General features: G+C 33.9%; 1 protein-coding gene and 1 long non-coding RNA gene across 4 annotated transcripts in view; one reads left to right on the top strand and one right to left on the bottom strand.

Moving 5' to 3' along the window:
* TANC2 (tetratricopeptide repeat, ankyrin repeat and coiled-coil containing 2) overlaps positions 1–20,307 on the top strand; it is a 317,432-nt gene that overhangs the window by 114,752 nt on the left and 182,373 nt on the right. For 2 of the 3 annotated variants that reach the window (XM_045836186.1, XM_045836185.1), the window contains exon 4: positions 6,473–6,655. In XM_045836186.1, coding sequence (XP_045692142.1) covers positions 6,473–6,655 — 183 coding nt within the window. The remainder of the gene's footprint in view (positions 1–6,472; positions 6,656–20,307) is intronic. The other variant, XM_045836187.1, reaches the window with a different exon arrangement.
* LOC123816934 overlaps positions 1–20,307 on the bottom strand; it is a 51,697-nt gene that overhangs the window by 14,334 nt on the left and 17,056 nt on the right. The window lies entirely within an intron of this gene.

Genomic DNA, 20,307 nt, shown 5'->3' with positions numbered 1-20,307 from the left:
TACCAGTAAATATTATCATATATGCTTAGCTAATTGGATTCCCAGTTTTTTACTTCCTTCCTGCTGTGAAATTATACATTCATTCCTTTTGCTATGCAACTTTTCAGTAGTTCCCACTAAAGTGTGCCAAGTGTAATGATTGATGAGAGGTCTTAAATATACTCCTCTGGTTTGACTTAGCTTCCTGCACTCCTATGACCTATCATGAGGAGAGCATTCCCCATGTAATCACTGTCCCTTCAGTGAGTTGGCCTAATATTAGAGACACTGGAATAGTTCTGAACCTGATAGCCCAGCCTAGATCAGCAGACTCATAATCAATCTGCAGACTTCATGAACATAAAGATAATGTTGTTGTTAGACTGAGATTTTTGAGGTTGCCATATATCCTAAAATTAACTAGTACAGTCAAATTCTGTGACTGCTTCCCAGTAATTTTCTTTAGTTGAAATATATATATATATATATATTAGTTTTTTTCTATAGTTACAATGAGTTCAAGCACAATTTATAGGGCAGAGAAGATGAAGGAAAATATTTTTAAACAGAAAAGTAAACTAGGGCATATAGATTGGACTAATTGCAGTATTATTCCTTAAGGAGTGTTATTAGGTTCTAAAATTATCAGCTAAGTTCTAATTTGGAACATCTCAAGTGAAAAGAGGTGCTTCACTAACTCAAATTCATTCTTCTAGATATATTTATGACTTTAAAAGAATCTAATGCTGATTTTTCTCAAGATTTTTCAGGAAATTACACTAATGGAATACCTCTTTGTTTATAAACCTTTAAAAAGCTATAGTTTTATATTAATCAGTTTAAAGTTTATTCATGAAAGCCCAAAGATTAGAAATCTGTTATGAGAGAAATAAACTTGAAAAATAGGTTTGGTATATGCACTGTCCATCTGGACCACAGTTCCAGATAGAGAAAAAAGAACAGTAGGAAGAGAAGAATTAGTCAGCATAGTAAAAGAGAGTACCCAGAGTCCGATGAAAAGAAAAAAGTTAAGACATATTCTGGTAAATTTTTAAACCTGAGAATAAGTAACAAATCCTAGATTTCTACTAACAGAAATTTGGGGGAAAGATAATAGTGACCTGGACTATGGTAGTGGTAGGAGAAATGCAGAAAGTGTGGTAGATATGAAATCTATTTTAGGTCGATAATCTGCAGAACTGGTAATGCATTTGTTTTAAAGGGATGTGTTAGAAAGAAATTAACAAAAATTACTAGGTTTCTCATTTGAATAAATATGTAAGTAGATGGTATATATCTATATATAGTAAATATAGATATAAATGTAGAAATATTTATACTACATAGTAAAACTACTGAATTTAGTACATTTACAATGTTGTGCAATCATCACTACAGTCTGAATCATTACCCCAAAAGGAAACCCTGTACATATTAAGTAGTCACTCCCCATTCCTTCCTCCTCATAGGCAACAACTAGCCTACTTTCTCTCTGGATTTGCCTGTTCTGAACATTTTATGTAACTGGAATCTTATTGCATGTGGCCTTTGTGTCTGGCTTCTTTCAGTTAGCATACTGTTTTGAGGGTTTATCAATATTGTATCATGAATTAGGCCTTCATTCTTTTTATTGCTAAATAATATTCCATTGTACAAGTAAACCACATTTTGTTTATTCACCAGTTAATTACATTTGAGTTGTTTCAACTTTTTGGCTATTATGAATACTACTGCTGTGGACATTGTGATCAGGTTTTTGTCTGAAAACCTTTTTCACTGCTTTGGGGTATACACACAGAAAAGGGAAAACTGGCTTATATGGTAATTCTCTAACTTTTTGAAGAACTGCCAACCTATTTTATACAGCAGCAATACCTTTTTATATTCCCATCAGCAGTGTTCGCGGGTTCTATTTCTCCACATCTTCATCAACACTTCTTTGTTGTTTGTCTTTTATTTTATTTTTTAAAATAGCCATCCTAGTTGGTTTGAAGTGGTATTTCATTGTGGTTTTGATTTGCATTTCTGTAATGACTAATAATGATGAGTGTGTTTTAATGTGCTTATTGTTCATTTGTATATGTTCTTCAGAAAAATGTCCATTCAAGTCTTTTGCCTATTTTTAAATTGTATTGTTTGTATTTTTATAGTTGAATTGTAGGAGTTCTTTATATTTTCTGAATTCTAGACACTTAACAGATACATGATTTGCAAATATTTTCTATCATTCTGTGGGTTCTCTTTTCATGTTCTTGACAGCACCCTTGATGCACAGACGTTTTATTTTCCAGTTTACTAATTCTCTGTCTTATCTCTTGTTCAATCATCTATTGAGTTTATATTTTCATAATTTTAAGTCAATCCTGGAATTCTAAACTTCTGTTTTTCTCAGATATTAAGCACACTACTTTTCTTAAACATGCAATATAATGCAAACTTTTAATACAGCATTTGGTCAGTATTTTTCAATAGAAACTCTTAGCATTTTTGACTCAGTAATTCTGTATCTAGGATCTAGATCTAGAAAGGACTGCATTCAGTGGCTATTAACAAGAGACTGGTTAAATTATATTGGGTTGGCCAAAAAGTTCGTTTAATTTTTTCTGTAAGGTGGCTCTAGTAGCACTTAGTTGTCTTTAACTTCATTCAAAACAATTTTATTAGATTCTATTGTGACAGCTGTCATATCAGCGTGAATTTTAAAAAATTTATCAAAATTGGTGAATTTTTGTGTAGCCATTTTAATATTAAAGATGGAAGAAAATAAGCAACACTTTCAGCAAATTATGCTTTATGATTTCAAGAAAGGCAAAACACAACTAAAAGCAAAAAAGGATTTGTGCAGTGTATGGAGAAGGTGCGGTGACTGATTGAACGTGTCAAAGTTTGGTGCTCAAGATTTCTCACTGGATGATGCTCCACTGTTGGGTAGACCAGTTGAAGTTGACAGTGATCAAATTGAGACATTAATTGAGAACAACCAAGTTTATACCATGTGGAGATAGCCAACATACTCAAAATATCCAAATCAATAAAGTTATTGGTGAAAATGGTTTTGCGGAAAAAAAACATACTGTACTTTTTGCCCAACTCAATAATACATGATATACCACAGCAATTTTCAAAATGAGCTGGAATTACATAAGATAAAATTACAACTGTAACACAGTTGGGAACCGTAGGTGAAAAACTTGATTTAATATTCTGTTTAAACCGCATTATCATCATTTCACGGAAGACCATGTGCTTATTTTTTAAATCGCCCACTCTATCCCCTAGCATTATTGAGGTATGATTGACAAATACAGATTGTGCATATTTGAGGTGTAGAACATGGTGTTTTGATACACATGTACTTTGTGAAGTGATTACGACAATCAAGCTAATTAAGGTGTCCATTTGTTAAGACCTAGAATGTATTCATCTAACAACTGAAAGTTTAAATATCTTCCTTTTTACTCACCCCCTCAACCCTGATAAGCACCATTCTTCTCTCTGTTACTTTGAGTTTGACTTTATTTTTAAGATTTAGCATGTAAGTGAGATGATGTAGTATTTGTCCTTATATGTTTCACTTATTTCACTTATCATGTCCTCTGGGTTCATCCATGTTGTTACAAGAGGCAGGATTTCCTTTTCTGAGGCTGAGCAGTATTCCTCTGTGTGTGTACATGCATGTACATGCATGAAATCACATTTTCTTTATCATCAACTGAGATTATTTCCCTATCATAGCTAATGTGAGTAGTGCTGTAATCAGTGTAGGAATGCAAATATCTCTTTGAAATAGTAATTTTATTACTTTTGATATATACTCAGAAGTAGGATTGCCAGTTCATATGGTAGTTCTATTTTTAATTTTTTGAGGAGGCTCAACACTGTGTTCCAAAATGGTTGCACCAGTTTACATTCACACAAGCAGGATAAAAGAGTTCCCTTTTATCACATTATTGCTAACACTTGTTATCTTTTGACTTTTCTATAATAGTTGACCTAACAGCTATGAAGTGATACCTTGTCATGGTTTGTATTTGCATTTTTCTGATTATTAGTGGTGTTGAACATCTTTTCATGTACCTGTGGACCACTTTCGTTTCTTTGGAAAAAAAACTTTTTGGACCCTTTGCTCATTTTTTAATTACGTTATTTAGTTTTTTGCTATTGAGTGTGAATTTCTTATATATTTGGATTTTAATTCCTTTCTGGATGTATGATTTGCAATATTTTCTCCCATTCTGTAGGTTACCTTTTTCTTTTTTTTTTTAAGTTTTTTATTGTTGTTCAAGTACAATTGTCTCTCTTTTTACCCCACCACTCCCCCCGCCCCACCCATCCCCAATTTTTCATTTTTTTGATGGTTTCCTGTGCAGAAACTATTTAGTTTAATGTAGTCTCACTTGTTTATTTTTGCTTATGTTACTTATACTTTTGATGTCAAATCCAAAAAATATCATTGCCAAGACCAATTCCAAGGAGATTTTTCTTTTATCTTTTGTTCTAGAAGTTTTATGATTTCAGTTTCTTACATTTATGTTTTTAACCCATTTTCACTCGATTTTTGTATATGGTATAAGATAAGGATCCAGTTTTATTCCTTTGCATGTGTATCTCATTCTTCTAACACTATTTACTGAAGAGACTATCTTTTTCCTGTTGTGTATTCTTGGTGCCCTTGTTGGAGATTAGTTGACTGTATATGCGTGGCTTTATTTCTGGGCTTTCTGTTCTGGTCAGTTGGTCTGTTTGTATGATAGTACCAGATTATTTTGATTATTATAGCTACATAATATAATTTGAAATCAGGAAGTGTGATGCCTCTGGATTTGTCCTTCTTGCTCAAGATTATTTTAGCTTTTTCTTAGAAACTTTAGGATTTTTAAAAAATTTCAGTGAAGAATGCCATTGGAATTTTAACAGGGATTACATTTAGTCTGTAGATCACTTTAGGTAGTTATGGACATTTTAACAATATTAATTCTTCCAGTAAATGAACATAGGATATCTTTCCATTTATTTGTACTTTTATAAAAAGATTTCATTTATTTATTTTTAGAGAGAGGGGAAGGGAGGCAGAAAGAAAGGGAGAGAAACTACAATGTGTGGTTGCCTCTTGTGCACCCCATATTGGGGTCCTGGCCTGCAACCCAGGCATGTGCCCTGACTGGGAACTGAACTGGTGATCCTTTGATTTGCAGGCCATCATTCAGTCCATTAAGCCACACCAGCCAGGGCTATTTGTACTTTTTAAATTTTCTTTTATCAGTGTCTTACAATTTTCAGTGTACACGTATTTTGTCTCCTTCATTACATTTATTCCTAAGTATCTCAGTCTTTTTCATATTAAGCATACTGCTTTAAATTCTGTGCCTCCTGGTTCCTCTTTATCCCTATAAGACTGTTTCTTCTGCATGGTCTTTCTGATTTACTTTTTTTTATGTTATCTCTTTGTTATTGTTAATTAAGGGACAGATATTGTGTATGAAATGTTGTGGAAATAATTTGAGACCTATGGTGATGTTGTTATCTTCCTCTAAGGAGATTTATGTTTGTTTTTGGCAGGCACTAGCAATCTAAGATTGCTTTAATTTAATTTTGTGGTAGACATTTGGTGCTGAGTTTCAGTCCTGTAAAGGCCAGTCCAGTTTTCATTTATATTTACTCCTAGAGAGTTGTCCTTTGTGCTTCCAAACAGAAATACTAGAGTTTTACCAGGTCCCCGTACACAACTTTGTTCTCCCTACATGGCAATATTTGTCTTCCCAGCTCTGTAAAACTGTCAAAAGCTTCTTCAGCCCCAAAAGCCAGGCTTTAGTCTTCTATAATTCTTCATCATGCTGTTAACTTTCTAGTGCCTTCATGAAGATTAAAAATATCTGTAGTTCTAGTTTTTCTTAGGGAAAAGTTGATCTGAAGTATATAATCTGCCATCCTCAGGAGTCAAAGTCAACAGTATGTAAATGGAAGTAAATAGCATATAATTTACTCTTTTTAAAATGTTGGAGAAGTTTCAAAGATTACCATATAATAATGTCAGTCTTACCCACTTGTATATTCAAACACTTTCTTGGAGAATGGGGATAAGAAATAGTTACAGTGACCTAGTAGCAATTGCATATATTGGATTGTCAAGCAGGTAAGTATCTTTTTTTCATGTTTGTCTAATGGGGGGGGGGGATATGAAGACTGTTATTCTAATTGTAATACAGCTTTGTACTGTAATTATGTTTTTATATGACTGCCTAATTCATGAGACAGAGAGCAAATTCCTTACAACAATGACCCCATTTTATCCATGTTCAGTTCCCTAGTGTAGACCTGGAGTTAAGTACCCAGTAAGTATAGAAATGAATATATGTGTTAAAAGTACTGTATTTGGCTTTTCATAGTGAAAATCAGTATCAGTATATGCTATTCTGCACTATCCTGAAAGATAAATTTTAATATGAAAGGAAGAATCTTCTCATCAGCTCTTTTGTTCCATCCTTTCTGATAGGTGGCATCTCCACAGAAAGCGACTGTGCTTTTGAGCCAGACTACGCCGTCCCACCACTTCCAGTGAGTGAAGGTATGCAGCACATTCGGATTATGGAGGGCATGTCTCGCTCTCTTCCATCCTCCCCCTTACTCACACATCAGTCTATCAGTGTTCGGCTCCAACCTGTGAAGAAGTTAACTGGTAAGGACTTTACCTAAATTTAGTATGTTTAACAGGAAACCTAATAGTATGACACTTTAGGTCATATCAGCTATGTTTATATGAGTCTTTAGGTTTTTCCATTTTGGCCTTCCTAATGTCACAGACTCTTGGAAAGTGGAGCTCCTACTGATTTTAATTTAGGGAATTAGAGTAGTACTCAGTTTGACAGATTGATGTATTTATTTTCTAAATTATCCATCTGTTGTGGACATATTTTCCTAGGCTTTCAGGAAATTTCAGGTTTTGCCAGAATACACTGTTGTTCTTATTTCATTTATCAGCTTGTTCATGTCAGATTAACAGATGGAGATATTACAATTTTAGGATAATAAGAGCTTCATAGTTCAGCAAAGGTACATTAGTCATGTTTTTCTTGGAAGTCCTGAAGTGTATATTTCATACCTGTTTTTAAAAGTTGATTTAGGTATTTTCCTCTCCATTGTACATTCCTCCAAGCTCTTAGGATATTTACAGTCATTCATAAGTTGTGGGTTGCACTGACTTTAATTTGATCTCATATATATATTGCCCATTCAGATAAAGTTGTTAGGTGTGCAACTGTCTTTAATAAATGAACTTTAGTTCTTTTAAGCTTTTTCAGGGAGGAAACTTTAGTATGTTGAATGATACTTATGTGTGAAAATATGTAAGTCTGTGTCACTGTGTTAGATTTTTTTAACATTATTAGTATATATCCAAATGTCAGTTAGTTGACTGGTATTGATGAGTTATTAGTGCATGGAAAGATTAAATTAAGTCATTCCCAAAGGGTGTGTTTACTTCCTGTGTGTCTGTCAATAAGCTAGACAGTCGGAGGGTTTGATTATCTTATGACAATTCTAATGAAACTAAGAGGAGGGGGGAAACATAATTTTTAGATTCTTCCATCTATTTTGAATGAAACTTTTACAATGTATTGAAAGTTTTCATTAATAGTATTTCTTTATTCTATATTTCCACAAAGAATTAGTCATCCCTCTTATATTATTTATTGTTTTTTAGGCATCTTGAAATAGCAAGAGTCAAAGTCTACTCTGATTCTTGGATCGTTAGATAAAAATAAGTAAAATAGCTTAATGACATTTTACTAAAATAGTTATTTCCATCTGACATCTAAAAATAGGACAAATTTTGTGATTGTGCTTGAATAAAATTTCATTGCTTAGAAATTCCTCCTTTTTCTTGAAGTTGGAAATAGTATTTATTACTGAAAATAACAAATAACCAAATCTTAAGATGACTGTCAAGTGGTTTCATTTTACCATATAGGTGGGAAGAAATAACAAGAAAAGTTCAGTTTCCTTATAGTAGGTAGCTGGATTGCCTGAGGTTTTCGAGATACCACTTACCTATCCCATTTTCCTGTCCCAGTTTGAACTTCAACTTAAATAGGCAACCTATATTTAAAAATGTATACAGTTAACAACAAAGTCAATAACATGCCTAATATTACAGAGGTGATACAGGGAAACCGTAGTAAGAGGTATACTTGGTTAATGACATGCATGCACTCTTGTTTTAATTTCACAGTGTTCAAAGTATATGTATCTTCTCAAACAGTTATATTTTCTGAAAAGACTGTCAAGGACCTAAGAATTTAAAGATTGAGACTTTCCTAATGAAAGAAATTTCTCTTTTGAAAGAGAATATTTTGAAAATTTTTCTGTGGCCAATTTTCTGCCAATTGAAGGACATGTTAAAAATTTTCTAGTTTAAACTGGAGTAAATTTACTTAGAAATTTAACTTTAAAATATTAGTAAATTGTTGATCAGTTATCTTTTTTCCTAATTATGTTTTGTTACGAATAAGTAAAAAACAATGCTGAATGGGGAAAGATTACCTGACCATAAGGAAATATCTTCCAGAAAATAGTTCTTAACAAAATGCATTAATTTAATCTGGCCATTAGGGCTACACTTAGTAATTTATCTATTTATATGCATTTAAACTTTCAAGTGTCTTATACTCCTTGTACTTATACTACCAACCAAATTAAATAGGTAGGGCCAGATATAGTCAAGATATTTATTTAGGCTATACAGTATAATAGAGCAGTGAAAAAGACAAATTAAGGCCCTTGCCTTGAAGGTATTTATATTCCAGCTGGGGGAGAGACTGATAATAAACACATAACCAATAAATACATACTCTAATTTTAGGTAGTGACAAGTACTTTGAAGGTAATAAAGTAGGATGTGGGGTAGAGACAGACTGGGGTGGGGGTAGGTTTTCTTTCTATGGAGTGGTCAGAGAGAGTCAGAGGAGGAGGTATTTGAACTGAAGTCTGAGTAACAAAAAGGAGCCAGTCAGGGGAAGATCCGGGCTCCTAGCCTTGGAGGAGGCCGAGGAAACTGTCAGTGTAAAAGTCCTAAAGCAGCATAGGCAAGTCCAGGAATTGAAAAAACATCAAGTATGGCTCCCACAGAGTAGGTCAGTGGGGTAGGGATATTAGAATATAGTTGAAGAGTAGGCAGAAGCCAGTTTCTAGGGTCATAGTAAGGAGCTTATTCTATAGAGCTTTAAGCAGAGCTGGAATGGAAAGTAATATGCTCTGATTTACCTTTTAATTGGATCTTGTTGATAAGTATATGAGAAATGGAGTATGAGGGACTAGCGTATCCCATTTTCCTTAACTTTGTACATATTTCCCTAATCTTTAAATAGATCTTTAACTTCTAACAAGTTAATGGAGTGGTGAAATAACAACCTTTTCTGTTTTGTTTTGTCTTGTAAGATATAGTAAAGGAGTAACCTTTTCCTGTCATTGTTATTATATAACCTTTGTACTCTTAGCATATTTGTAGTCCTTCACAAGGTGTATATGAAGACACATTTTCAGAGAAATAGGTTGAAATCTGTCCCATTTCCAAAATACTTTGACTTATCTTTAGTCTCCAGGAAGTGAGAATGGGGAAAGACCTGCTCAAGAATAAACCTGCTCAAGAATAAATATATATATAATTTGGAGCTAGTTTAAACTGGAATAAATTTACTTAGAAATTTAACTTTAAAATATTAGTAAATTGTTCATCAGTTATCTTGTTTTTCCTAATTATATTTTGTTACAAATAAGTAAAAAACAATGTTGAATGGGGAAAGATCACCTGACTGACCATAAGGAAATGTCTTCCAGAAAATAGTTCTTAACAAAATGCATTAATTTAATCTGGCCATTAGGGCTACACTTAGTAATTTATCTATATACCTGCAAAAATTAATTTTTTAATATATATAGATATATAGTATATCTATACACACACACACCCCTACATGTCTCGCTTTATTCAGAACAAAAGCAAGTTAATACAGTAAAAATGGGTAAGAGAGACAGGCTCTGGGCTCATACTGCTTGATTTGTAACCTGGCTCTGAGAAAGTCACTTCACTACGGTGTGGTTCTGTTTCTTCATCTGTAAAATGGAGATAACAGTGTGCCCTACCTCATGGGGAATCATGCTTACCCATTGAGGATGATCACACTGTTTAATACTTGCTTAAAATAGCATTTGGCAAATATTAAGTGGCCAGAATGTGTTAGCTGGTATTGTTTAAATTTGGTCAGAAGTTTTAAAAAAATACTTGTAACATTAGATACCAACTTAGAACTTTAAAATTTTTCATGTTTTAAAAGTCATATTTTTAATGAGTGATAGTAATAACGGATAATTCTCATTTGAATGCCTGCTGTGTGACTTACACACACTAGCTCATGTATTCTCCATATGCATCTCCATTTTACAGATGAGTAAATTAACTCTTACAGAAGTCACATGTCTTGCTCAAAATTATACAACTAGGAAGCTGTCAGAGCCAAGGTAATATCCAGGCCCTTAAACTCCAAATTTGTTTCATTATACCAATAAAAAAATTGGGGTTTAGGGAAGTTACCCAAATCACCCAGGGCATCTAATATATCAAATAAGTCTTTTTATTTCAAGTAGTAGAAGATATAGCCAATGGTTTAAGCCAGTGGTTTTCAACCTTTCTTATCTCATGGCACATATAAACTAATTACTAAAGTTCTGTGGTACACCAAAAAATACATTATTTATATATATTTAAAAATATTTTATTTATTTCTAGATAGAGGGGGAGGGAAGGAGAAAGAGAGGGAGAGAAATATCAATGTGTGGTTGTTCTCACGTGCCCCCAGCTGGGGACCTGGCCCACAACCCAGGCATGTGCCCTGACTGGGAATCAAACCAGTAACCTTTGTTTTACAGGCCCACACTCAATCCACTGAGCTACACCAGCCAGGGCAAAAAGTACATTATATTTTTTGCCGATTTGACCAAAAATTAGATAAAATTTTGATTCATTCACACAGGATGCTATTATTGTGTTGGCTGTTGTCATTTTTTTATTTGACAATCTAAGGGAAAAGAGATGAGTGTCCCTGACTAAATTGTCAGGTATTGCATGTTTTATAAATTCTTGTGGCATATCATTGGAAAATTGCTGATTTAATCAATGAAGGGAAACTAGAAGATATAGAGGTTGGGCAAGCCTCAAGGTTCATTTGACCTAGTTGGATATTGCTGTGAAGTTGAGAAGACATGGAAGAAAGTGTACAAGGATAGCATACTGTTGTGGTAATGGATTTGCCACAGTTCTCTAGATGCTTAGTGTTCTTTCCAAGATGTTTTTGTTCATAATATCATAAAGCCCATCAGCATACTTCTTAAAATATAGATAATTGGGAGTGCCAGTAGTCCATTCAACACTTACTGAATTTATACTGTTTGCCCATTATGTACACTGTAAATTTAGTAGAAGTTAAATTTTGAGTATTCACACTATTGGTAGGAGTATACATTGGTGCAAGCTTTTTGTAAGGCAGTTTGATAATATGTATCAAAATATAATGCACATAATCCTTGACAAAGCAATTTTGTTGCTCAGATAAATTTGAAAAAGTTTGAAATGTATATGTGTGTGTGTTTAGTAAAACATGAAAACCTCATTATCAGTGATAGTAATCCACTAGTGTTTTCAAATGATATACGCACAAACATACACACATACATACGTTTGGTGGTGTTTTTGAGACACAGGGAGAGGTGTTTATGAACAATACACAATTTTTTGTATACTTTTATATAGTGTTTATATTTCTACCACATTAAAATCCAAAATCTCATGAGGCATTTTAACAAAATAGACTATGACTTCCATTTCCTTATTGTATAAACTTGTGCAAATTTGCACTGTACTTAAGTTTCTTTGTTTCTAAAATAGGAATAATAATAGTATATACCTAAACCAATGTCGCCTCAATAAATGTAATTTAAAAAATAAATAATAAAAGAGCAAACACCATTGTATATGTATAGTATATACCCCATAGGACTACTAAGAGAACTGGATGAGTTTGTATGTATAAACTTACAAGGCAATATCTGACATAGAGTAAATACTTCATAAATGTTAGCTACACTTGTAATTTCAAAAGAGATGTGTGGGGGAGCAAAGGTTACACTGGAAAATTGACCTCTAAAGGCTTGTTGCCTGAGGAAGAAGCCCAGAAGAGGAGGAAGATGGGGAAAAAAAAAGAGGGTTCAGGAATGGCTCTTTATCAGGGATGGCTGACATTCAGGGATGTTGCCATTGAACTCTCTTGGGAGGAGTGGGAGTACCTGAACCCAGCTCAGAGGGCCTCGTATAAGCATGTGATGTTGGAGAACTACAAGAATCTGCTGTCCTTGGGAATTTCTGTTTCTGATCTGAATATTATCTCCATTTTAAAGCAAAAGAAATTAATCAGGACTCTGAAAATAACCCAACAAAACCTACAAAAAACAAACAAACAAAAAACTACCCCCCAAATCCCCCCACACACAAATTGGTGGGAATGTATCGAAGGTGTGAACACAGATATCTGTTTTCCACATGTGATCAAAACATTAAAACCAGCAAAAACTATAATATAGGAGAAATCTTCCAAACTGTGATGTTTGGAAGACGTGAAAGCCATGTACTCAAAGATTTTTATTTTGGGGAAATAAAGGAAAATATGCATGACTTTGCGTGTCAGTGGAAGGGTGATAAAACAAAAAACAAAGGAATGCCTATAACTCATAAAAACCATCTTTCTGATAGAAGAAAACATGGTCTAAGGCATGATGAACACAAGCCTATTGGAAACAGCCTTGAATTAAGCTTTCATTCACATCTGGCTGATACGGAGATATTTCAAACAGAAGGGAAATTTTATGAATGTAACCTAGTCAAGAAGTCTATCAACAATATTTTCTCAGTTTTACCATTTCAAAGAGCTACTGCTCTTGGCAAAGGCAATATTTTTAATATGTATGGGAATGATTTTAGGAATCAATCCTTCAATACTGAAATAAGACCAGACAGCATAGAGGAAAAACTCTCACAAATGTAATGAGTGAAGCAAAGCCTTTATTGTGCATTCAAACCTAACTAGACATTGGTAAACCATACGGAAGAGACACCTTATCAATGAAATGAGTGTGGCAAGGTATTTAGTGTAAAAAGTCACACCTTGCATGTCAGCAGGTAATTCATGCTGGGAGAAACCTTATAAATGTAATGAGTGTTTTCAAGATTTTTTTGTATGAAAAAACACTCTGCAGGTCATCAGGTCATTCATACTGGAGAGACACTTTTCAGATGTAATGAATGTGGCAAAGGCTTTAGAATTCGTTCAGTTCTAACAAGGCATCAGGTAACCCATAGTGAAGAGAAACCGTATCAATGTAGCGAGTATGGCAGGTTGTTTCATAACAAAATCACACCTTGCAGATCATCAGAGTCTTCACATTGGCAAAAAACCCTTACAACTGTAATGAGTGTGGCAAGGCCTTTAGGGTATGTTCAATCCTAACGAGGCATCAGGTAATCTATAGAGAAGAGAAACCTTATCAATGTGAAAAAAGAGAGAGAAAGAGAGACTTGTGTGACTTTCTATCAGGTATGTCAAATATGGGTTCTGAGCCTTTGGAAGGTGACCTTCAAGTAATTTATTTAACTGCCTCAAGTCAGTCCCTCTACTTTTCTGAGGAGTAACTTTCAAATACTGATATTGTTACCAAACAGTAATTGGGTTCCCACTGGCTGCCACCACCCTCTGGGTAAAATTCCGGAGGCAAAGGTTTGGTGATAAAGGAAAGGAGTTTTTATTCAAAAGCTTCACAATTTTGGAATAACAGCTTTCCACTGGAATTAGTCACTTCAAGCCTATCAATTAAGGCTGAACTCTTCAACTCTTTAGTTACAACTTTAATCACTTAAGCCTGTCAATTAAGTTTTCCTGCCATTTTCCCCTATTAGTTTTAATTATTTCTATAGGGTTAGTTTACAAACTAAAACAGTATGAGATACAAAAGCTACACAACTTTGGAAGAATGGCAGGTTTCTCCCTTGGAGATCATCCCAAAGAAGGATAACCCTGCCACCTTCTGCCAGGCAGCCTGATCCTAGGCCATGCCCAGGGTTCCTTCCCAATCAAAATACCACCTGTCGGGAAATGCTTCAGCATGATCATCCAGTCATCTTCCAAGAAGAAAAGTGGGAGAGAGAGCCAGAGCTCCAGGGCCTTCTTTCACTCCGAATGTTCTCACCCATAATTCCATGCATTCTGGAGACCTTCAGCTTCTCAGCCAATCCAGCCCTAGGCTGTTTACCATTGCCTTGGGCAAACTCCTCCTACAGCCCCTCCTTGCTTCTCCCCAGTGATCTGATCAGATTTCTCTGTATTAGTATCAAATGGATTATTACCTAGCCTAATAATTTTGTAATTATTAGGGAGAAAAGTAATTTTGGCCTAATTTTAAAAGTATTTGCTACCAGTAGATTGGAATGACTATGTGGCAAGCCAATATAGATGGGAAATAATTCACAATAATCAATTTGATCATGCTGCAACCTGGTTATTTTAGATACTAGCTACACTTAATATTTTCATTATGGGTAAAATGGAATCATTGACTTGTTTCTGAGACATCCTGTGAAAATCATTTAAAATCTTTTTGATAAAAAAATATACATAATGCTAGTCTACATAGTCTGATATGTTTTAGTGTACTTAATATGTTCTTTACGTAAAACAATTATCTTGAAATTTTTGGAAACACTGGAATTCAAGATATACTTTAGTGAATTTTATTAGAAAAAATATAGGGTTGCTGTGAAGATTAAACAAGATTTCTTAAACATACAACCTAGTATATAATAAACATTGAATAAATGTTACTTTTCATTTTTCACTTGAATAAAATGGGAACATAGTCTTGAGAAAAGTATTGAAAAACCAGTTTGAAAATATAAAGAGCCTAGAAATTGTTAGTCTACATAGTCTGACTTATTTCAGTGTACTTAATGATACTGTAGCATGAGTAAATATGTTGGGGTTTTAGAAAAAATATGCATTAAGTTGTATTACAGTGAATTTTATTAGATTAAAAAATATAGTCTAAGCTCCCATCAGTACTATATTAGATATTTCTATTTTAATTTCCACATAAAGTATCTTACCAAGTATTTTTTAAGACTAAATGAAAAATGTAAATGGAGCCTTTTAAACTCTTTGGAATAGTAATACTAATTAAACTAGTTCTGGACCACATTCAAGTATGGTTTCTAGTTCAGGCTCTAGCTTTATGGGTTAAAGATTGTGCTATTGTAAACTTCAAGGTTTACTCAGTGGCAGAAGTGGGTCCCATTGCTGGCTCCATAGTCTTTCAAACAAAAAATAGAGAATGGTAGGTGGTTATTATTTAATTCAATTTAGATAATTTCAGTTATCATGAGTATTGTTAAAGAAAATCAGAGCCGAACAGTAATTAAAGTGGTAAAGAGGGATTTTATCCAGGAACTACTGAAATAAGGAAAAAGAGAGCTCAATTTAGAACTGGGTACAATTCCGAAATACAGTAAAGACGGTTAAGGATTTACACCCAAGAAGCAAGGTAAGGAAGGCAGCAGTGGATGGAAAATTAGTAAGAGGAGACATCAAGAGTAGGATACTTGCTAAGCCAATTTAACAGAATTTTTGCTGAAGGTATGCCAGGGCCATCAAATTTCAAGGGTGAGGGGATTCTCACTAAACTTCAGGGAGCAGGATTCTTGCTACAACTGGGCTAGGCTGCAGGCTTGAGGATAAGGCCCAGGGATGAGGCATAGTGGAAAAGAGGAATTAGAAGGAGCCCAGGGAAGTTTAGTGAAGGAGAGAGTCTTGTCAGTATGTATATTTTGAGCACTTAAATGTCAATACACCTTATCAGATAAAGAATCCTTTCATGATGTTTACACACACGGATTTGGATAGTGCCATATTGTCTGTCAAGAGCCCAGACTTTTTAGTAGGACAAAGAACCATGCTAAAACTCTACAGTCATTCATTTTACTGTAAGCTTTATGTCTTTACAATATGTAAGTAAGAATAGTAATTCCTTAGGGTTGAGAGGAATACAGAAATGATTGTAGAGAGTTTCTGTATGTGCCTAGCACTTACTGTGTCAAACATATGATTTGACAGTTAAATACTTGTTTTTAATTTGTATTTTTAAAATATATTTTTTAGAGATTTTATTTATTTATTTTTAGAGAGGGAAGGGAAGGAGAGAGAGAGAGAAACATCAATGTGCGGTTGCTGGGGGTCACGGCCTGCAACCCAGGCATGTACTCTGACTGGGAATCGAACTTCCGACACTTTGGTTCACAGCCCGTGCTCAATCCACTGAGCTATGCCAGCCAGGGCCGACAGTTAAATACTTTGTATTTTGCTCTAGATAAAATTGTGATCATCTTACTGTGATCAACTCCTACTTATTAGAAATTACAGTTAATAGCTATATCTTTTTTAAATTAAGAAATAAATTTTTGATAGATAAAATTTTTCAAAATGGAAGTCTATATGGGGAAAAATAAAAGGAATTCTAACAGGTAAAAATACTTGGCAATCACCTGGTTAGTAATCTCTGATATCCTGTGGGGGAAGAAGAAATTTGTCTCTACCCTTCTAGATTCTTTTGGTTGGTCTAATAAGTAAATTTACACAAGAAAGATTAACAAGAGAAAATGACCAAATTCAATTATATACATATGTATGGGAACCCCACATATATGAGAGAATCAGAGACACTACATGCATGAGAAGTTCAGAGGCAGGAAAGTAAAATGGAGTATAGATGACATTTTGAGGAACAAGGTAATAAGAACCTTGGGACTTTAGAAGGGAGGAAGGTAATTCACAGGATAGTAAGAACAGCAGATTTTTAATAATTAGAAAATTGCTCTTCCTTATAGACAGGTCATAAAAAGTTACTTCTAGTAATAACTCTTATTATGGGCAAGACCCCCAAATTCTTTTTTTTAAATTGTTCAGTTACAGTTGTCCCGCCTTTTTTCCCATTGCAGGTAGTTAAGAGAGGGGCAGAAGTTTGTCCTGAACCCTCAGGATCTCAGTTGCCTTCAGCTTTGAACAATTCACATGCCCAAGTAGCACATCTTAGGGAAGCCTTAAGTCCCTTTTAGCTAGTATGTAGTGGTTCTAAGAGTTGGGTATCACTTTTGAATATGGAAAATACCATGAAGGTTATAGAGAGAAAAAATACTTTTTTTGTTCATGTTTCCTCTGTGATTTCCCCAGGAAACTCACCATGATTTTGTGCCACAGTTCCTAGATGTCTATTTTATGCTTAATTGACCCTGTCTTTCCTACTAGCTTATCTGCCCATCTGCTATGGAATGGGAACAGTTCACAAAGTGTCAAATGTTGAATGTAAAAATTAAGTAATATTGGTCCTCAGAAATACTTCTCAGCTACAAAACATCACAAAAGGCAAATAGGTAAATATCCATGACTCAGGAGAAATCCTCTTAGTCTTCAAAAACAGGAAGTAAATTATAGTATGGGATTATATAAAGTTTAGCACTGAACATATATTCACATTATAGTAATAGAATTTATTATAATGCTAAACCATATTTTTCCTTATTCTAGAAAATTGTGCCCAAATTGATTGATTTATTCAGCCCATAAGAATAATAAATGTGTGGCGCAACAGTATACTCTCTCACTGGTGTATGCAGGGTGGGGCACAGGTAGATGTACGGTTGTGAGTACATGAAACAGAGTTTATTCCTATTCTTATATTATTATTTATTATTTTCCAGATGAACAACTGTAAACCTACTTTTGCCCCACCCTGTATTTTAAACACCAGAGGGCAGAATGTTCCAAAGGACATTTTCATTATGAGTATATCATCTCATTGTCATTCGTTCTTTCATGTCATTGCCTGCATTTTTAAAATAAGAAATTGGGCTGTTTTGGGATTATCTATGGGTATGAATGACCTGTTTTATTTAGACAGCGTAATGAACTCTGTCATATACCAGACTTGGTTGACTACCTATGTTTTCCTCCTTTTCTGGTTAAAGTCTATATTTCTGGCCCCGAAAGTGTTTGTTTTTTAAAAATGAGGTTTTTAAGGTTTAAAATAAGGTTTGTTTTTTTAAAAGGAGATTTGAGATACATGTATTATGTATATATATAATATATATATGGTAGTTCAATATGCCCTTTTATGTTCTAGTTACTAATAAAGACATTCTCAAAGAACCACCCGCCAGCTAATGATTTTTTTCGTATATTGAGGTTATAATTTAGAGGTAGCGTCACACATTGGGGAAATTTTGTTCAGGGGCTAGGTAATAAAGTCAACATACCAAGTTAAAACTGTATATAATGAAAATTATCCTCAGAAGTTCCTTAAATATCATTCATGGTGTTAATTAAACAGAAATACTGCTGCTCAGTGTTTCCAGCCCTGCCAGCTGATCTCACTCTTTTACTGACTGCTAGATGACTAGGTGGCTTTTATGTAGAGGCTGCATTATATGATTTTTAAGAATGTTTTTTTCACTTCTCTATTAGTCATTACTGTTGCAAATTAAAGTCCTGATCTGGAGCAGTAACCATTCCTAGAAAAGGGAAAATCCCACATTAGGAATCTGACCAAAGCTTGAATTGATATAATAATTACAGTGTATACTTTTCTATGAGAATAAGGATTTCACATATTTACCTCTTCATAAGTTACCCTACCTTAAGCACTGTAGAGTTTAGCACTGATAATTACTTCTTAGAGAAAGCTTATAAAATGGGGAGATTGGAAAAAGAATGAATATAACAAGAATCTAAAACTTAGTAGTTTTAGAATGGTTTGCCTAAATTAATCATAAGGGAGTTAAAAATGAGTAGCCACGGGAATAGCTCAGCCCCTTAAATTGCTTTCTACCTTTACCTTAAGTTGAACCCAAATTTTCAGAAATCAAACCAAACCTGTGTACTTTGCTTTTAAAGTACCTCAGCCATGTCTTCATCCCAGTCAGTTCACACAGAGCATAAGCAACATTAAAATGAAAACCAGTGGAAAATAATTTGTTGCCCAAGTTTGTATTTTTTACAAATTATTCTGGAATCCATCTAATGCATGGATAAACTCAATTCAACTTAAGGGGAGAGATGAACTTACCCTCTTTTTCCTAAGGTATTGAGTTATTGGTATTCTAAAAGTCACAACTAAAGAGAATTTCCCTCAAAAATAACCATTGTGGCAAGACAATACAGGGATGGGCAAAATTAGGTTTATAGGTGTGAATACGCAAAACAGTTTATTCTTGTTTAACTTGTATGTCTTTTTTCCGTACAGACTACTGTAAACCTACTTTTGCCCTCCCGTGTATTTGATTTAGAAAGTGAACTAGATAGAAGAGATTAGACTATCAAGGAACTGAGGTGTGCTGCCTGTGGACTTTTCAAATCTAACTTAAATGCTTATTTTTAGGTCTGCCCTACAGTTTTCTAGGTAGATGAAATACAAAGTAATTGATGATCATTTGAAACAAATTTCTCACTTTGCACATTCTTTAGAAATCACTTATACGTTATTGCCAAGTTATCATTTTCTAAAGACATAAGTAAGTAATGTTGGTACAGTAGGGATTACTTTTACATTATTATGTAATTCTTTAACATTAGTCCACAGCATCTGTTTACTATAACTCTAAAATGAAATAGTTCTCTGCTACAGGTATGTGCAATGTGATAAAACCAGATATTCAGTCAAAAAAGTAGCCTGAAAAAAAAATTTTTCTATTCAGGCCATTTTGTATCTATTGAGTTCTATTGATAATCATTCTCCTTTTTTATCTTTGTATTTTGCTTAAGTATAGGTATTTTTAAATAAGATAACATAGATTTTTAGAATTTCAAACTTTTAAGTTACATTATTTTCTTTTATTTCCACACTTGCTTTAGGAAGAAAGTAGAAAATATATAATTAACCCATACTTTACTGATGATAAATTAGAGGGTTGAAGTGTTCACCCAGGATTATGTCTAGTGAACAAGTGAGCCATTATTACAAATACAATCAGATAACTAGTCAAATACATGTCCTTCCTGCTACATTATAACCCTTTCTATTCACATTTTACTGAAGTTATCATGCATGGAGATAATTAATACAATATGAACTATGACAAACATATAATTATACCAGAATTATTATTATAGTGGCAATGCTGCGCACATAAGAGAACAGTGAAATACATAAACTTACCTAATTGTTTTTGCTTTATTTTGTATCAGAACA

The sequence above is a fragment of the Phyllostomus hastatus genome, unplaced genomic scaffold (genome assembly GCF_019186645.2).
Source record: "Phyllostomus hastatus isolate PE091 unplaced genomic scaffold, TTU_PhHast_1.1 phas_contig_210, whole genome shotgun sequence".
NCBI classification, from domain to species: domain Eukaryota; kingdom Metazoa; phylum Chordata; class Mammalia; order Chiroptera; family Phyllostomidae; genus Phyllostomus; species Phyllostomus hastatus.
Note: the sequence above shows the minus strand (reverse complement) of the source record. Positions and strands in the feature narration are given on the sequence as shown.